The following is a 16,108-nucleotide window of genomic DNA, read 5'->3' as shown; positions in this document are numbered from 1 at the left end:
CGGATGGACGTTTGCTGTTCAGTGGGGAAAGGTGCGAACATCCGAGTTTTCAGTACGCTTGTTTATCTGCAATGGAAGCTGACGTCCACTAGATGGGAGTGTAGCGCCACATTGAAAAAGCCCGGTCCCCATTGGACACTTCATGAGGTAAACAATTGGTTCATTAAAATTAACTATTAATTTTGATGAAATAAAATAACTTCGACACAGTAAAAAAAAATTTAAATAAAACGACACATTTACAATTGATATTGTTATTTGATTTAAAAAAATGAATTGATAAAATAATAAAGTAACCATTTTGCCATTTTCCCCCCTCAAAATTGGTTCGGTAAAATATGTTAATTTTAATTCAATAAAAAGTTTAAAATAAAAAAAACATTTTTTATTATTTTTTAATTGATTAATCCATTTGTTAAATGGAAGAAATATTGTATTGAATTCAGTTATTTTAATTGTTGCATTAATTTAGCATTTTCTAACAAAAAATGGATAGTTAAAATGTATTTGTAAAGTTTTATACAATTAAATTACTAAAACAAACAACTTTACATATACATTAATTGATCATAATGAAATTAATTATAAACAAAACAGAAAAATTCGCGTGAAAACCGTTTTAAAAAAAAATAAACTTATCCATACAACATTAATTAAATATTAAATTTATTCTATTAAATAATAGCTAAGTTATTTTTAATTCTAAACAATGAAATGACTTTTAAGTCTATTTGATATGTTTTCCAAACACGACATTGTTTTTCACTTCATCTGTCCATTTGAAAAGTCTGATTTTGATGCACAGCCATCAAATATGGAAAGGGGTTTAACGACTATTAATACTGTTGTAAAATAATACAAATAGGACACAGGCGTTTTTTTCAATGAACAATTTGAATGTTTTGTTTAGAATTCCGTGACGTCCAGAAAGGACAAATGAAGATGCGCGTTGACATTGCAGAAGGCGGGGGCCGGATTTGAACCCGCAACATCGCAGCTGTGAGGCAGATGCGCTAACCAGTCCGCCGCCGGAGTTTAACATATAACTCCATATTCTTTATCCTCTGTGAAGAACAAGTGTCGCAATAAAGTGGATATGGCGCATTTCCATATCATTTGCTCAATAACGATGACGACGTGGCTCACCGAACGTCCTTTTGAAAAGCAATTCATTTGCCGGACAATTATCGCCAGCTGTTATCCATCAAAAGGTCATCAGTTTTTTCAAAGTAAAACAAATATTCTTTCGTCACATTTGCCCGGAAAATGTCCAAAATGTCGTTTTGCAACAGGTTTTGTGAAGATGCTCATGGCATTTTGCGATCTATCCAATTTTCCATGAAAACTAACACAAATGCATCTAGTTTTTCTCATTTTTCAACGCAATGATTCAAGTGAAACAATAGAAATTCAAATCGTGTCTTGAATTGAATTGAAATTCTTCAAGTTCAGCAGTTCAAATCGAAACGATTCCAATTGAGTTCCCGGTGGATTCGAGATTTCGGCGCATAATAATTTCCTCCATTTGCTCCGCCGCCCTGCTTCAAATTTGAAAGGGTCAAGAGCTACGACTTGACCTCATCCCATGGCAGCCATTTTATATGCGTGCCATTAAGTGCGAGCCATTTACAGCATTTTCACTCATTTTTCAAGACCCAAAGAATATTGCCCTCTATTGTATTATTATAGACACACACAAATCTACCGACTAAGACTAAAATCTCATGGCAGTTGAATACAGGTAAGTTTCACTAAATTGTGCCATTTCTCCCAGAAAGAGTAGAATTTGATTGTATTTTTTTACCGAAATAATATGGCGCACACAGCGACTTTCATGCACACCCTTTCTTGCTTTTGTGACACCTGAACAGTGTTTTTATTGCACGATCACGAACCAGCTCAAGCGACATTTAGGAATGGCTTTTGATTTCAAAATCAAAATGTACTGAGCGATATCCGCACGCTGGGAGTGACGCAACTCACCGAAATTCGTCGGTGACGGACTCCTAAAATGGCGATAGTGGTCCAGGATCTCTGTTGTCTCATTTATAATACGCACATACTTTCTGCTTTCTTCACAACACTTGTTGCGAAATCTATACATCTACATATACATGATCTGTTGGAGTGTCAAATGAAATGATCTTTTGCTTCAACTCGTCCCGATTGTCAGCAGCAGCAACATGGCAGCCATTTCCTGTTTTGCGCGGCTGGTGAAACCGAGAAAACTGGGACTTACCTTGTTTCCAAAGTGGCGCATCGCTGCCCTCTGCTGGCCGCTTTGGTCATTCATTTTATTTAGTTGGTTGAATTGTTCTATTTAAGAATGGCTTTTTTAAATAAAATTTAAAAAAACCCATACAAAATCAAGGCGCCATCAAATAGATTTTGCGTCTTTATCGCCACTAATCAAATTATATAAAAATGACTCATATCCGCATGTCTGTCCGTATACTGCCCCCAGGTGGCCAAGGCGCGCACACGTGTGCATTGAATTGAATGAGAAAGTGTGACAAAAACTGTTTAATTCTATTGATTTATGTCATGACTGTATGTTTTTATACTGTCTAATATTACAGAGTGTCTTTAAAAACACTGGAGGCAGCATGGCCAACGTTAAAACGTGGAACACGAAACACGGAATAGCCCTTTAGGAAGGCGCGTGGTTTAGCCAATAGGAGGACAGAAGAGCAAACATGTGACCGGCGGAACAGAAAATGCAGACCAATACATTAATGTCACACGTAAACACAAACTCATCAATGAATTTCATAATCAGGCACCAACATTTACAAGTATATCTTCTAATACTTGGGTCGTTTTCATCAAATACTTTTCAGCTATTTTTGCATTATTTAAAAATATATGTGTCAAATATTTTTGTATTGTTATCTGATATTTGTGTATTAGTCATTAATATTATTGTCTGATACGATTGAATTGTTCTCTAATATTTGACTATTGTTCATTTTGTATTTTTTCCATGATTGCTCCAATAAATCAATCAAATAAATAATACATTTGGTCTTCAGTTGGCATGCGTGAGGAATGCATTGAGTATTAAGACACACATAGACAACAACACACAGAGACGCACAAACACAATAGTTTCTTCCTATATGCGTGTCGTGTACATGTTCACGCAACACACGCACACAAACACAAAAGAAAAATATTGAAGGAATTATGACAAAAAGTCTAAAGCGTATGGCTTTGTGGTCTAGTCCGGAATCTTCTTCTACTTTGTCGCCGTCAAGTCAACAACTACACGAGTGTTTTGTGTTCTTCCCGCCTGTCAACCGCTGACAAAAAAGCAAACCACTTAACTTCATAGCTTCGTAGCCTTTAGCCACACGCTAAAGCTGTTAGCTCGTCCAAACGCTTATTATGTTACCTTTGGATTGGGTGGCACTTTGTCACATTTACCGCTCACAACTAACTCGCCAACGATGCAACACTGGCGCACCACTAATGTACCCCGAATGCACCAATAATGCGCCTCTGATGCAATGCTCAAGTAACACAGTGAGAGCGCACCGCTGATACTCCACAATTGCATTGTTGTCACACCACTACTGCACCCGAAATGCACCGCTGATGCGCCAAGAGTGCATCGTTGACACGCCACTAATGTACGCGCACCACTGACGCACAGCGTGGCGTCATAGTTGAGTGGGGATTTTTCTGTTTGCAAAGCAATGGTAATCTTTGGTCTCCGTGGTGATGAATTTGAATTTGAGAAAGCATAACAAGTTTAACCTCGCGCCCAGTACTGTTTCCCAATGCCAGAAGTTTGTACTGATTGTCTAGCGGGAGCGCACCACCACAAATACGTGTCAAAAACCAAAACCAAAAGCAAAACCAAGAGGGAACCTTGGAATGACGAGCTCCTTTCACACAGATTCTGCGAAAATGGGCTCTTTCTGACACAATCCAGCAAAGGTGTACACTTTCACACAGAGAAACAGAAGCCCGCAATTAGATAATTAACAGAGGACGCTGGGAAATTTGGAATGTTGACCGTACCCGTAGAGTCTCCCCAAAATTGCCGCATCGGAGACGTAACAGTGAAGACGGTGTTTATGCGCCTTCGGAAACGTTCACACCGATACGGAGTTATTCCTCATTGCGTAAGCGTCTTTTAAATCGTTACACAATGGGGCCAAGTGACGTTTACTTTCTGATGCGGGTTCACCATAATGCCATGAAAACTCGGGAAGGGGCTTTCGACTCCCACAAAAAGTGATGGGCGGTAACTGCGGCAGCGTCGCTACTTCCTGTTCGCCAGCTGGCCAATCAGACGGCCCTAAACGTCAGCATGCAGTTCCCACATCCATTTGCGATGAAGGCACGTGTCGCAAATACGTACTTTGGATTTGGTGGCGTCCGCCTAGCGACAGGTGACGGCCTACCAATCGAAAGGCCTGATAGGATTAAATGAAATAAAAAATGTTGTGAGGAGTAAAAAAAAAGGCAGTGTGAAGCCTGCAACAGTTTGCCAAGAATACAAATCACCTTTCCCACAATTCCCCTTTTTTTTTTTTTTTTTTTTTTTTTAAACCTGCCCTGTCCTTTCCCACGATTCCTTGCTTCCTCGCCGTCCGTCCGGTCGGTCTACTTCTTGAACATGTCCTGCAGCGGGCCGGGCAGGAACTTGAGGACGGTGTCCAGGATGCTGCCGTCGTCGTCGTCGTCGTCGTCGTCCCCGCAGCCCCTGGGGATGGCCTTCTTGGGGCGCGTCAGGGAGCCCTCGCACGCCTGCTCCAAGGCCGCCTTCTCCTCGGCCTCCTTTTCCTCCTTCTTCTTCAGGCCGTACTACCCAAAAAAACAACAACAAAAAAAGACCCCCTTAGCTGCATTCACAATCATTCTCTTATTTCATTTCATTTGATCAATCACGGTACCCCAAAAATATAGAATTTAGCAATTTTTTATTTGTTTTATGCCGCCTTGTTGTACATGGGTAAACGCCTCCCATGCTGAAACAGCCGGTAGAGACATGAGTAAATGCCAAAGACAAAAGTGCATCACGGTAAAAATGGTGTGAGTCACACAATCTCCATACAAGTGCATGAATGACCCTAACCACGCTTACGCTCGTCTTTATACAATCATCATAACGGTAAAGACATGGAATAGTTCCCACACTCACACAAATTCATACATATTTGTTCATACCTGAGAAATAACAGCATTGACTTTGCTATTGTGTGAACGCAAAAATGGCTGCCTAATCACAGATCCTTCTGGTGTATTGCAACAACCACAGTACTTTTGATACATCCAATTTTGATGAACAAGAAGACCTCTTTCTCTCTTTCTTTATTTCTTTCTTCCTTTCTTTCTTTCTCTCTTTCTTTCTTTCTTTCTTTCTTTCTGATGCACGCGATGATTGGCTAATGTGTCAAAGTGCCGCAGTGTAGCGCCAACTAATGGCGAGGAGGACTTACTCAGTGTCAGATTGTTCTGCTTGAAGTATGAGCAGCCTTCGCGAGGACCCGGTACCTTAAAATAAGGTCGGTGTCTGCCCGATACGTGCCCATCACTACGAATTAAAAATCCCTTCAGTGCCAAGAAGAAATACAACTATGCATGCATTAGCTTTAGCGGTAGCATTAGCACTCGTATTAGGGTTGGCAGTATATGTAATGTTAGCGTTAGCTTCAGCGGTAGCATTAACGGTCACGTCCGAATGATCGGTGTCTGCAACATTAGCCTTGGCATTAGCGTTAGTGTTATCATCGGTGGTAGCTTTACCGTTTGTTAAGGAAGTTAGCACTGTCCATTGTGAGCTGGTCCGACAGGCTAACACGTGAGGTTCTGGTGCCTTGTCCCGGATACTCTTCCGGAATTTAGCTTTGGCATTGGCATTAGCAATAGCACTTGCTAAGGAAGTTAGCACTGTTCACCGTCAGCTCGACCCCGGACATTAGCATTAGCCCACGCTTAAGCGGTTGGCACTCTTCACCGGACGGCTCGTGCGGGATATGCGAACACAGAAGGAGTTTTCCGAACCTTGTCCCGTATGCTCTGCCGGACCTTCTCCCTCTCGGCCTCCATGCGGGCGTGTTTGGCCTTCCTTTCGTCCTCCTGCTGCCTCAGAGCCTCCTGGCGCTCTTCCTCCTTCTTGGCCGCGTCGGGGTCCTTCTCCTCCTCGCCGCCCAGCATCTTGCCCATGTCTTTGGTGGCACCTGAACGCACCACCGCAGAAGAGAAGACGGTGAAAGTTCACGGGGAAAAGACCGTGATAGCCGACGGGCTCGGCGGCGCCCGAACCCGGCACACGGTGTATCGAGAAGCGTCAACGCCGTCTTGTTATTCGCTCGCTGGGATCGATAGTAAATACACAAACACCTGAGTGTATGAATTATGGATCCAGCTGCACAGAAAAAACAACTGCATCACACTATTGATCCGCACGCACACACGCATCCAATGTATAGAACCTTCTAGAAAATGACTTCATCTGCTGCACTGCTCAGCAAGTCAACATGTATCATGCAGAACATGGACTATACTGTATTAAGACACATGCATTATTTAAAACATTTATATTACACTATGTATGATCAAGAACATGTACAGTATTGTATGTGTTGTATCGAGCATGTATTATATTATACTGTGGATTGTATAGAGAACATGCATGGAACAGAACATGCTTTACGTGATACTTTGTTTGCATTGCACGTTACATGTAATGTACCAATTTATGTACAGCAGTTTATACATTTTAAATATGTACAGTAATTCATATTTTGTTTAACAGTGCTATGTACCTAGTGTATGTACAGTATATACGGTATGCCGTATGTGTAATGTATATGTTGTATAGCACAGAATATATTTTGTTGTATGAGTAATGTCTACATTGTAACGGACATGCTCTCGCCCGATGGCACCGTGACCCCCCCGAACTCCAGACCGAGCGGCATCGGGAGACGACCACGGGGATGCCAGATTTAACTTCGCACGGGGACGCTAAACCAATTACAGACCGTCCCAAGTAGCATCAAAGCTGAGACACAGACACCTGGTTTCGCACCCGCACGTTTAAATTAACGAACTTCCGGCCTGAAAAGCATCAACAACAAAGACTCCACTTTCCCGCTGTCTTTCGAGACATTTGGGACAAATCCGGGCTGGGACAACGGACGACGCACCAGCGACACCCACAGGTAGTGGGAAGCCACTGCAACCTCGGATTAACTAACCACAATCTTCATTGGACTTGAATGTGATATAATATTTTAAGAAGTTTACATGAACGCCACGAGTGATTGTATTTCTGAAAATGTGAATGTCTGCCCTCATATCTGTTTGTCAAATGTAATGCATACATGTCATGTTCAGTACATATAATGTAAATGTGTTGTACATGATGTAATTAATGTGCATGTCCAGTATACGTGTATGTGTGATATGTGTAATGTAGACATGTTACGTATACTATATAATGTAAAGTGTTGTACATATATGTAATGTACTGAACAGCATATGAAATGTGTTGGGTTTGTACTGTTGATATGTATTATTTATGTTATACATTGTGTTGTGGTGGCTATGGCATAGAAGCACTCATCATCATCATCATCATCATCATCATAACAAAAGCGAGCGTGACAAATTAACGCTCAGCTGGTGAGAAGGGGAGATTTGGCGGGGGGTGCGGTCAGCGCTCAGCATGGGGGCGGGGCTGAGGTCAGCCTGTCCGCTGCGGGCGTGTGACAGCGAGCAAAACAAACATGACATCGCAAGCGGCCGTGTCGGCGTTAAACTTCAAAACGTTAAACCGCCGATGTAAGCATTTATCTACCTGCGCCTTTTCCACAGAACCGCAACCTCAGAACGCCGCCAAATTTGCGAATTGCGATTGCTCCTCCATTGTGTATGGACTCCTGAACGCGGGACAGGAAAAAGACGGCTTTGATGGGCAGTGTGAAAGGAGCTCGAATTTCCCACAAATATGTGAAGATGCGGTGTACGGTACTACATCCGAAGTTAGGAAATTTGTTGGTCAACATCGTCCCGTGTGAAATATTCCCCGAAATTTGCGGCTCAGACTCAACACAACGATGTGGCTTTTATCCACCAGTGTACACCGTTGATACGACCTCAGACGCCGTGAAATTCATCGTCCCTCCATTCTGTGGCCTTAATGCACTGGTGGCAAACTCAAGGCCCTTTGCTTACATTTTGCTTCAGTTTGTCATCTTCACGTGTCCACAATAATTCATCACAGCGATTGTATCGAAAGGTATGTATTTGCAACTGAAAAATATAGGATTTCACTTTCAAATTAAATCAATTTATGATTTACCATTCCATTTTCTACATGAGCGTAACAATTCTAAAAATGATCCTCAGTTCCCACCACCATAAAGTATTTTGTCACTTTCAAATTCATCCTGCTGGCCGGATTGTGCCCCCTTGCGGACCGGTTTTGGCCCATGGGCCGTATGTTTGACCCCGGTATAGTGTATCCTGTAGATCCGTTTTGATCTTTAAATCGTGAATAAAAAAGTGATTCATAATACTGTGGAAATAATTTATCTTGAGAAATTTCCGATTGCTCAAATGATTTGCAACAAGATAATAATCAATAAATGTGAATATTTTCTGAATATACTTGCATTTTTTTCCTGTTTTCCTGTTTTTAAGGGGACGAAATCCTGAAAACGCTTATAGGCGGTGTATCCCGGCTTATTCAAGAATTTTTGGGATTTTCTTTGTCCCGATGCAATTCTCATAGGCGTGAATGTTTTGGAGAGAAAGTTCGAGAGAGCAGACTTGGATGGTTTGGACACAGGCGAGCAGAGGAGAAAGAGTGAGTATATTGGTAGAAGGGTGATGAGGTTGGAGCCGCCAGGCAAGAGAGCGAGACGAAGAGCAAAGAGAAGGTTGATGGAGGTCGTGAGGGCAGCTGGCGTTCGAGAGGAGGATGCGGGAGATGTCGCTCACATGGAAACGGAGGACACGCGCGGTGGCCACCCCGTTCGGGACGAGCCCAAAAGGAAAAGAAGAATTCTCATCGGCGTGAATGATTTGGGGGTTTTTCCCACTCGCCGTCCGGCCCGGTCCCTATGTATTTGACCTTCATCATCATCATCATCATCATCATCAAAAGTGGATGAGGACAGGGTTCCATTGTGGGCGATCACCGTCCCTGCACTTCTCTTCCTCATCCGTCCTTCATCCCTGAGCACCCTCTGCACGCCTCCTCTTCCACCTGCTTCATCAGGCCATTAGCGCAACGGCGGCTAAATGAAGCGCACCGGTTACTCCATTGACGGCGTCGCGGTGAGAAGCGCTCAAGAGCACTCGTGTTGCGTTTGATGAAGAGCTGACTCGGCAGAATGATGTCGTTTTTATCTGCCAAATCGTCATCATCGTCCGTGGATCTCACCCCACGTCTGGGTCGTGTGCCGACGGGAAGCGGCCAGCCAGGGGAGGCTCAGGGCGGGGGAAGAAAAACAAAAAGCGGAATGAGGTCATGAGAAGCAGACAGGAAATGAAGAGCAGGAACGATTCGTCCTGCATACAACTGATCCTGGATCAGTTCGCGCTATGCTCTTCATCACATGAGGTGTTCCTGTCTACACTTGATCATAAGGTATAAGCTATATTTAGAGCATGTACACTGTGCGGCGTACATCAGGATATTGTTCCAAGGATGTTTTTGGTGACACGTTGGGGATTGATTTCGGCCCCGCTCGTCACACACGCCAACGCAGGAAATCAAAAGACAGACACTTCCTGTCTGCTCCACCAGATGGCCGTGATAGCGTCTGCATCCTCGCCACCCGCTTTTATTTGCGTATTTTAGCCCTTCATTTGTATGCGCTAATCACATTAGCGTGTTCAGCTGGCCTTTGTTGACATTTTGTCAACCTTTACAGGGCCAACTCTTCAGTAATTCATTTTCATTAAGACGGTGCTAATGCTAATGCTAACCACAAAAGCACGTACCAACAGGCCCACAAAACCTACTTACGCATTCGACAAAACGGGCCGAAGCACTTCCTCCCGGTTCGGATGAATAGCAAATGGGGGGGGGCCGGGACAAAGCAAGCGTTGGACCTTTAAATGTCTACATTGTCCTTTGTTGAACACAAGATCCGTCAAAGACGACGATATTTGATGTTTACTGTAGGCTTTGTTTGTGTTTACATATATCATATTTGTATAAATAAATGACATGCATGTTCTTAACTTTTGTCCGAAGACACCAGCCATAAATAAAAACATTTCTGCTTCAAACAATCATGCCATCAAACCGTAGTCATGCTCATTAGCGTAGCATACACAGGAATTCATCCATCCCATTTTCCGGGTTTGGTCACGTGACGTTCTGCATATGGCGGATTAGATGAACATGTCTCTCGTGCTGAAACAACTGCGCTAACAGTGCAACTTTCAATAAGTTTTTCATAATTTCAGATTTTAGGCATTCATAGCGAAGCCTTATTGACAGAGCGAATGATGTTTTGCTTCCTAAAAATTGTGTCAGTTGCACAATTTCCATGTGCTGCCCTTCAAAATCTGCAGATACAAGTGCCTGAATGATCCCAACTACACATTAAAGCCATGACATCGTAATAACGGTAAAAACACGCAATAGTTCCGATACTTTCATAAACATATCTGGGAAATAACAGCATTTATTTGGCTGTCTGCTATTGTGTGCACATCGTGAGGCTCTCTCCAGTGGTGTTAACGGTAAAGACAGCTTGAGTGTCATTTGTAAAAGAAGCAAAAAAAAAAAAACAATGGCAGAAAAGTCATGCCACCAATGTCAAAGTCAGTGTTGAAAGAATCAAACGCGAATGAACAACAATTCCCACTAGCTTAGCTCATAGCTAACAAGTCTAGCATGCTAAGCTCAACGGATGTGTTGCTTACTCACCGCCTAAAGCTTGTTTCATCACAAAGTCCATCTCGGCTTTTTGGGTGTGTTCAACTTCTTGTTGGATGTCAAAGACGAGCGCTAGCATGTAGCCTCCGCCGCAACGTCTGGCGCTCTGATCTGGTTTTCTCTGGATGCACCTGCCGCAAGAAAGGAAGAAAGAACAAAATCTGATTTTTGACCAGCACAAAAATGACAGATGCCACGTTCTGCAGTCGGGCCGGGTATTTGAGAACCTCACGATTTGATTTGATTTCGATTCCTTAGGTTTGCGATACGATTTCATTTTAATTTGCTGTGCAAGTCCTCAAGGGGGGGCAGCGGGGTACCGACAAGCTTCTCAGCAGTTTTGATTGTCCGTTGCAGATGGAGTTTGTCCTTTTTTGTAGCAGCACCAAACCAGACTGTGTTGGAAGAACACAGGACCGACCGATTCGATGACCGCTGTGTAGAACTGCCTCAGCAGCTCCCGTGGCAGGCCGTGCTTCCTCAGAAGCCGCAGGAAGTACATCCTCGGCTGGGCCTTTTTGAGGACTGAGTTGATGTTGATCGCCCACTTCAGGTTCCTGAGAGACTTTAATTCCCAGGAACTTGAAGGTCTCGACGGTTGACACAAGGTAGTTGGAGAGCATGAGGGGCAGCTGTGGCGAAGGATGCCTCCTGAAGTCCACGATCATCTCTACAGTCTTGAGCGTGTTCAGCTCCAGGTTGCGTCGACTTTTCTTGGTAGGCAAACTGCAGGCGGTCCAGCAGGGGACCTGTGACGCTCTTGAGGTGGTCTGGCACGAGGCGTTCAAAGGACTTCGTGACCACAGATGTCAAGACGACAGGCCTGTAGTCATTTAGACCCGAGATTGGGATGCTGGTGGAGTGTTTGAAACAGGATGGTACTTCGCACAGTTCCAGAGATCTATTGAAGATCCGTGTGAAGACTGGAGCGATCTGGTCCGTGCAGACTTTGATGGGGACACATGGTCTGGACCTGCCGCTTTGTTAATCTTCTGTTGTTTGAAGATGCGTCTCACATCCGGTTTGTGGATGGTTAGCGCAGAAGTCAGATGTGTGATTTTGGTCTGTGGTGCGGCCGGGTGGGTGTGGGGTGTGAAAGTGTCCTTTTCAAATCTGCAGTAGAAGGTATTCAAGTCGTTGGCTTGTGTGCCATTTTTCTCAGCTTGGGGGTGATCGTCGCTTGTAATTGGTCAGCGATTGGAATGATCTAGGATGTGACAGTGTCCGTATATACATCCAGGCTGCCAGCTGAATTTTCAAAGACACTCCAGTCTGTGCAGTCGAAACAGCTTGGAGGTTCTATCTCTGCGTCACTGCTCCACTTTTTCACTGTTGGCTTTGCGCAGTTAAGTATAGCGGTGGTCTAAAATCTTACTTGGGTGTTCTTTTTTCCAATTTCGTTTACTTGTTCAGCGAGCGTTAGCAGTGCGCCGTTCGTGTTAGCTTGAGGCGGAATGTAAACACAGGCGAGAATGAAAGATGCAAATTCACGCGGCGAGTCGATTGGCTCATTTGAACATATGTGGTACGTCACCCTTACATTTTTCAGCAATTAAATATAGGACAACAAGCATGAACAAACTTAAATATGATTGATTTCCTCTTGACGAAATTGTGACGAAAATAAAAATTCTGTCCATCCGTCCATCCATCCTTCCGCCCTTCTTCTGTTTCTTGTGCTCTAATTTGATCATCCCAAAGGCTGGCCAGATAATCTTATCAAAGACAGCAGGCCTGCGCACGTTCTCTCTCTTCTTTGGACAGGACCCTCTCTCTCTTTTTGCTTCCGTTCTTCCCTCCACCTATTCATGTCTTACTTTTTCTGCCGATCACGATTCTTTTTTGTCTTTTGTTCCTTCATGACCTGACACACATTTTTTCTTTTTTGATCTCAGCCCTTTTCTCTTCCTTTCTTCCGAGAGCCTTTTTTACTCCTTCCATTTCTTTTCTCCTTTCCTCACCTGTTTCCATCCACTTGTTTCTTTTCTTCCTTTCCTTCTCGAATGCCATTCGTTCTCCCCGTTTCTTTTTCTCATCCAGTCCACTTTCCTCCCTGGAGCCTGTCCACTTCCTTTCCTGATCCATCCACGTTTTTCCTTCTCTCACTCTTCCCTGAGCATATCCACTTTTCATTTTTCCTTTTCTTTTTCTGCCCTGACCCTGCCGCCCTTTTTACCTTTCCTTTCCTTCTTTGAGCCCATTCATTTTTCCATTCCTCCCCCCCCCCCCCCCCCCCCCCCCCATTTTTTTTCTTATCAATTCCACCATTCCACCTTTTTTGTCTGTCCTTCTGTGAACCAACATTAATTTCCTTATTCGGATCTCCCAGTTTTTCTAAAAAAAAAATTACATTAAATTTAAAAAAAGATCTTCCTAAAGCCACATGCTCTTCGTGGTCCCGGTTGATGACCGAACCCCCGCCCCGAACCCCGGCATTTTTACCATCAATTGCCGAGAGACACGAGCAAACACCCTGACATTTGTCCGCCGATATTTTACACAATGTCATTGTCAGCCATCCATCTGTCCGTATACAACCGCATATAGAATCATCCAACCGTAGCGGATATACATCATATGCAGTGGGTACGAAACGTATTTCAATTTCTTAAAATTGTCACTCTTTTTTTTTTTTTTTAGATTGCAGCCATTTGCTCAAATAAAAAAAAGAAAATGCATGAATGTGCACACAGCACCCCATATTGACAGGAAAAAAAAAAACAGAATTGTTGACATTTTAGCTGTGTGCTTAGGGCCATTGTCTTGTTGGAAGGTGAACTCAGTCTGAGTTCGGAACATGCAACTTTAAAGGGTTTCACGCATACAAAGGTGGCTGGTTGCTATGCCAACGCATAGCTTGGAGAGCGAATGTGTTTTGATTTAGGACACACGCAGCTTTGCAAGATGACTAAAACAACCTTAATATGCTTCCGATGTTACATACTTGCTTTTTTGCACGTACTGTGCGCGTGCACACACGCACGCACACGCACACGCACGCGCACGCCACCACCCTCTGGCCATACGTAACTCCCAGTCGTTTCATCGTTCGTCGTTTCTTACGGGCAGAGCGGGAAGAAAGGACAAATGTGTGCGTGTGTGCATTCGGATTGGATGTAAAGACGGAGAGAGGCTCGTGCGGAAAATGGAGGACAAAAAAGGAGGGCATGAACGCAAACGAGGGAAGGGAGAGGACAGAGGACAGGAAGGGATGGCGGCCTATTTTTCCCACGGCGTGAAAGCTTCCGCCACGGGACGGGGGTTTGAATTTTCCACAAATTCCCACCGAGTCAACACTTCTGTCGCTCAGGTGAACTCTGAACGTCGCCACCGTTCCCGGCAACAGGTGCGAGATGCCCGTTTCCACGGCAACGCATCGGCTCACAGTCCAAGCCGCCCGATTGGACAGCCGCGCCGGCATGTTTACATTGGGTCAAAGGAAATGATGTGAAAATGTAACTCACTGGGCTGGATTGTAATTTTCATTTTTTGGCTTTGTGTTGCGAGGCAAAATTTCGGGTGCTGTAAATTGAAAAATATAAATTGAGCGCACGCACAAGGAGCTGCTGTAGACCACAACTCACGCCCAGACACTCACACGCAAACACACCCATTTAAGATCCTGCTGTCACTCACTAGGCCACGCCCCTTGAAAGCAGACAACCAACACACGAAAATGAATGCGCGTACACTAATTGCACTTCACGTCTTTGCTTTGCCGTTTGTTACTTTTTGATGTTTTCATTTCAATGGGGAAAATCAATTTACGATACGGAGGTCAAGGTACCGCTATAATCCATCTTGAATCCATTTGAGACTTTTGGAACGGAGCGTCAGCTGTTGTTTTTTGTTTTTTCCCGAAGATTGGACTGCCCGCTGCCACTCGCGTCTCATGAATAAAAGATGAGCGTGTGAATTTTTCATGCGGTCCTGCGGAGGAATCGGCGCAGACGACGACAACAGACGTATGATCTTTGTATGCAATCGCATCGAGTATGCGTGCATAAGGAGCAGTCGGCTCCCATCGACGCGATATTGTCGATGTCGAGATTTGGAGCAGAATCGTCTCGGAAACCCGGCTGCGGTGACAAAAATGCACATTCTTGCCAATCCTTTTCCATCTTTTCTGGCTTGATTTATGATCAAAATTCATGTCATCGAGTCAAAAACAATTTGACCCCCGGAATGTTCCAATATGGCCGACTTCCTGCGTGTTTCCGGGCGGGACTTCTTCAGACTTTTTTGTGCGTATGCTTGTGATGGACATCCATCCATCCGTCCGTCCGTCCATTTTGCTTACCGCTCTATCCCGGAGCCTATCCCGGCTAACTTCGGGCGACACCCCGAACTGGTCGCCAGCCAATCCATGATGGAAATTTCATGTCACTCAGTCAAACTGGCTTGGGGGGCTGAATTTTGAAAACAAATTGTGTAGGGGGGGCGCGATGACGTCCTCAAAATGCTTACTTGGCACACACAACAAACAGCACTCACGTGCACACAACTACACACTCTCGTGCAAATATTGACATGACGTGCACGTCATCGTGCACGCACCCAACACACAAGAATCACGTGCACGCAAAGTGAATGACACGCAATGAGGCTACTCCCTGCCACCCAACGTTCATCACACCCTCCTCATCCTCCTCCTGATGAAGATGCGCAAGCCGCGCCTTCCCCTGCGCGCACGCGGAGGCGGTACACTCCCAAAATGCTCGTCCCTTCTTTTTTCCCAAACTGGGTGAACCTGCCTCAGCGTGCGCGCCCCCGCCGTGTGTGCACGCGCACGCTCTAAAGCTCGCTGGGGCGAAATCGAGAGCCGCGCGCGCGTATCGACTGACCTGCTGCCGCCGCCGCCGGAAGGACGAAGGAGGACGCCGCGAGTGTGCAGCCTGCAGCCGAGCCCCCGTCCGACGACCCTCGCACGCACGCACGCACGCACGCACGCCCCGAGCGAGCAACACGCCTTTGTCTCTCGACCCCGCCCCCTCCGCAGCTTCATGACCTCACAGCGGCTGCAGCATATGGACTCACTCACTCGCTCGCTCACTCGCTCGCTCGCTCGCTCATTTATTTTCACATCATTTGATCAATAACCGTCAAGACATGGCCCACTGAATTTTCTTTTGAAAATCAATTGATTGCACTGATATGACATCAAAAGGTCATACTGTTTCCCATAAAACATAT

General features: G+C 44.7%; 2 protein-coding genes across 2 annotated transcripts in view; both read right to left on the bottom strand.

The window, feature by feature from the left end:
• The window catches only part of glra1 (glycine receptor, alpha 1), a 116,428-nt gene extending 114,226 nt beyond the window's left edge, over positions 1 to 2,202 (bottom strand). The window contains exon 1 of the mRNA XM_061786569.1: positions 1,984 to 2,202. The gene's annotated coding sequence lies outside the window, so the exon portion shown is untranslated. The remainder of the gene's footprint in view (positions 1 to 1,983) is intronic.
• A 308-nt stretch (positions 2,203 to 2,510) lies between these two features.
• LOC133484286 (complexin-2) lies at positions 2,511 to 15,908 on the bottom strand. Its single transcript, XM_061786575.1, has 4 exons — positions 15,760 to 15,908; positions 10,907 to 11,046; positions 6,016 to 6,191; positions 2,511 to 4,815 (listed from the first exon to the last, which is right to left on the bottom strand). Exons 2-4 carry the CDS (start codon positions 10,992 to 10,994, stop codon positions 4,615 to 4,617), a joined length of 465 nt encoding a protein of 154 aa, XP_061642559.1. The 5' UTR covers positions 10,995 to 11,046; positions 15,760 to 15,908; the 3' UTR covers positions 2,511 to 4,614.
• Between the last annotated feature and the right edge of the window lie 200 nt (positions 15,909 to 16,108).

Source organism: Phyllopteryx taeniolatus, chromosome 10 (assembly GCF_024500385.1).
Source record: "Phyllopteryx taeniolatus isolate TA_2022b chromosome 10, UOR_Ptae_1.2, whole genome shotgun sequence".
NCBI lineage: Eukaryota > Metazoa > Chordata > Actinopteri > Syngnathiformes > Syngnathidae > Phyllopteryx > Phyllopteryx taeniolatus.
Note: the sequence above shows the minus strand (reverse complement) of the source record. Positions and strands in the feature narration are given on the sequence as shown.

Coding starts and splice junctions, on each gene's coding strand:
- LOC133484286 (XM_061786575.1), bottom strand. CDS start 10,994: ATGCTAGCGCTCGTCTTTGACATCCAACAAGAAGTTGAACACACCCAA. Junction 6,192..10,906: donor GATGAAACAAGCTTTAGGCG/GTGAGTAAGCAA, acceptor TGGTGCGTTCAG/GTGCCACCAAAGACATGGGC. Junction 4,816..6,015: donor GGCAGAGCATACGGGACAAG/GTTCGGAAAACT, acceptor TTTTTTGGGTAG/TACGGCCTGAAGAAGAAGGA.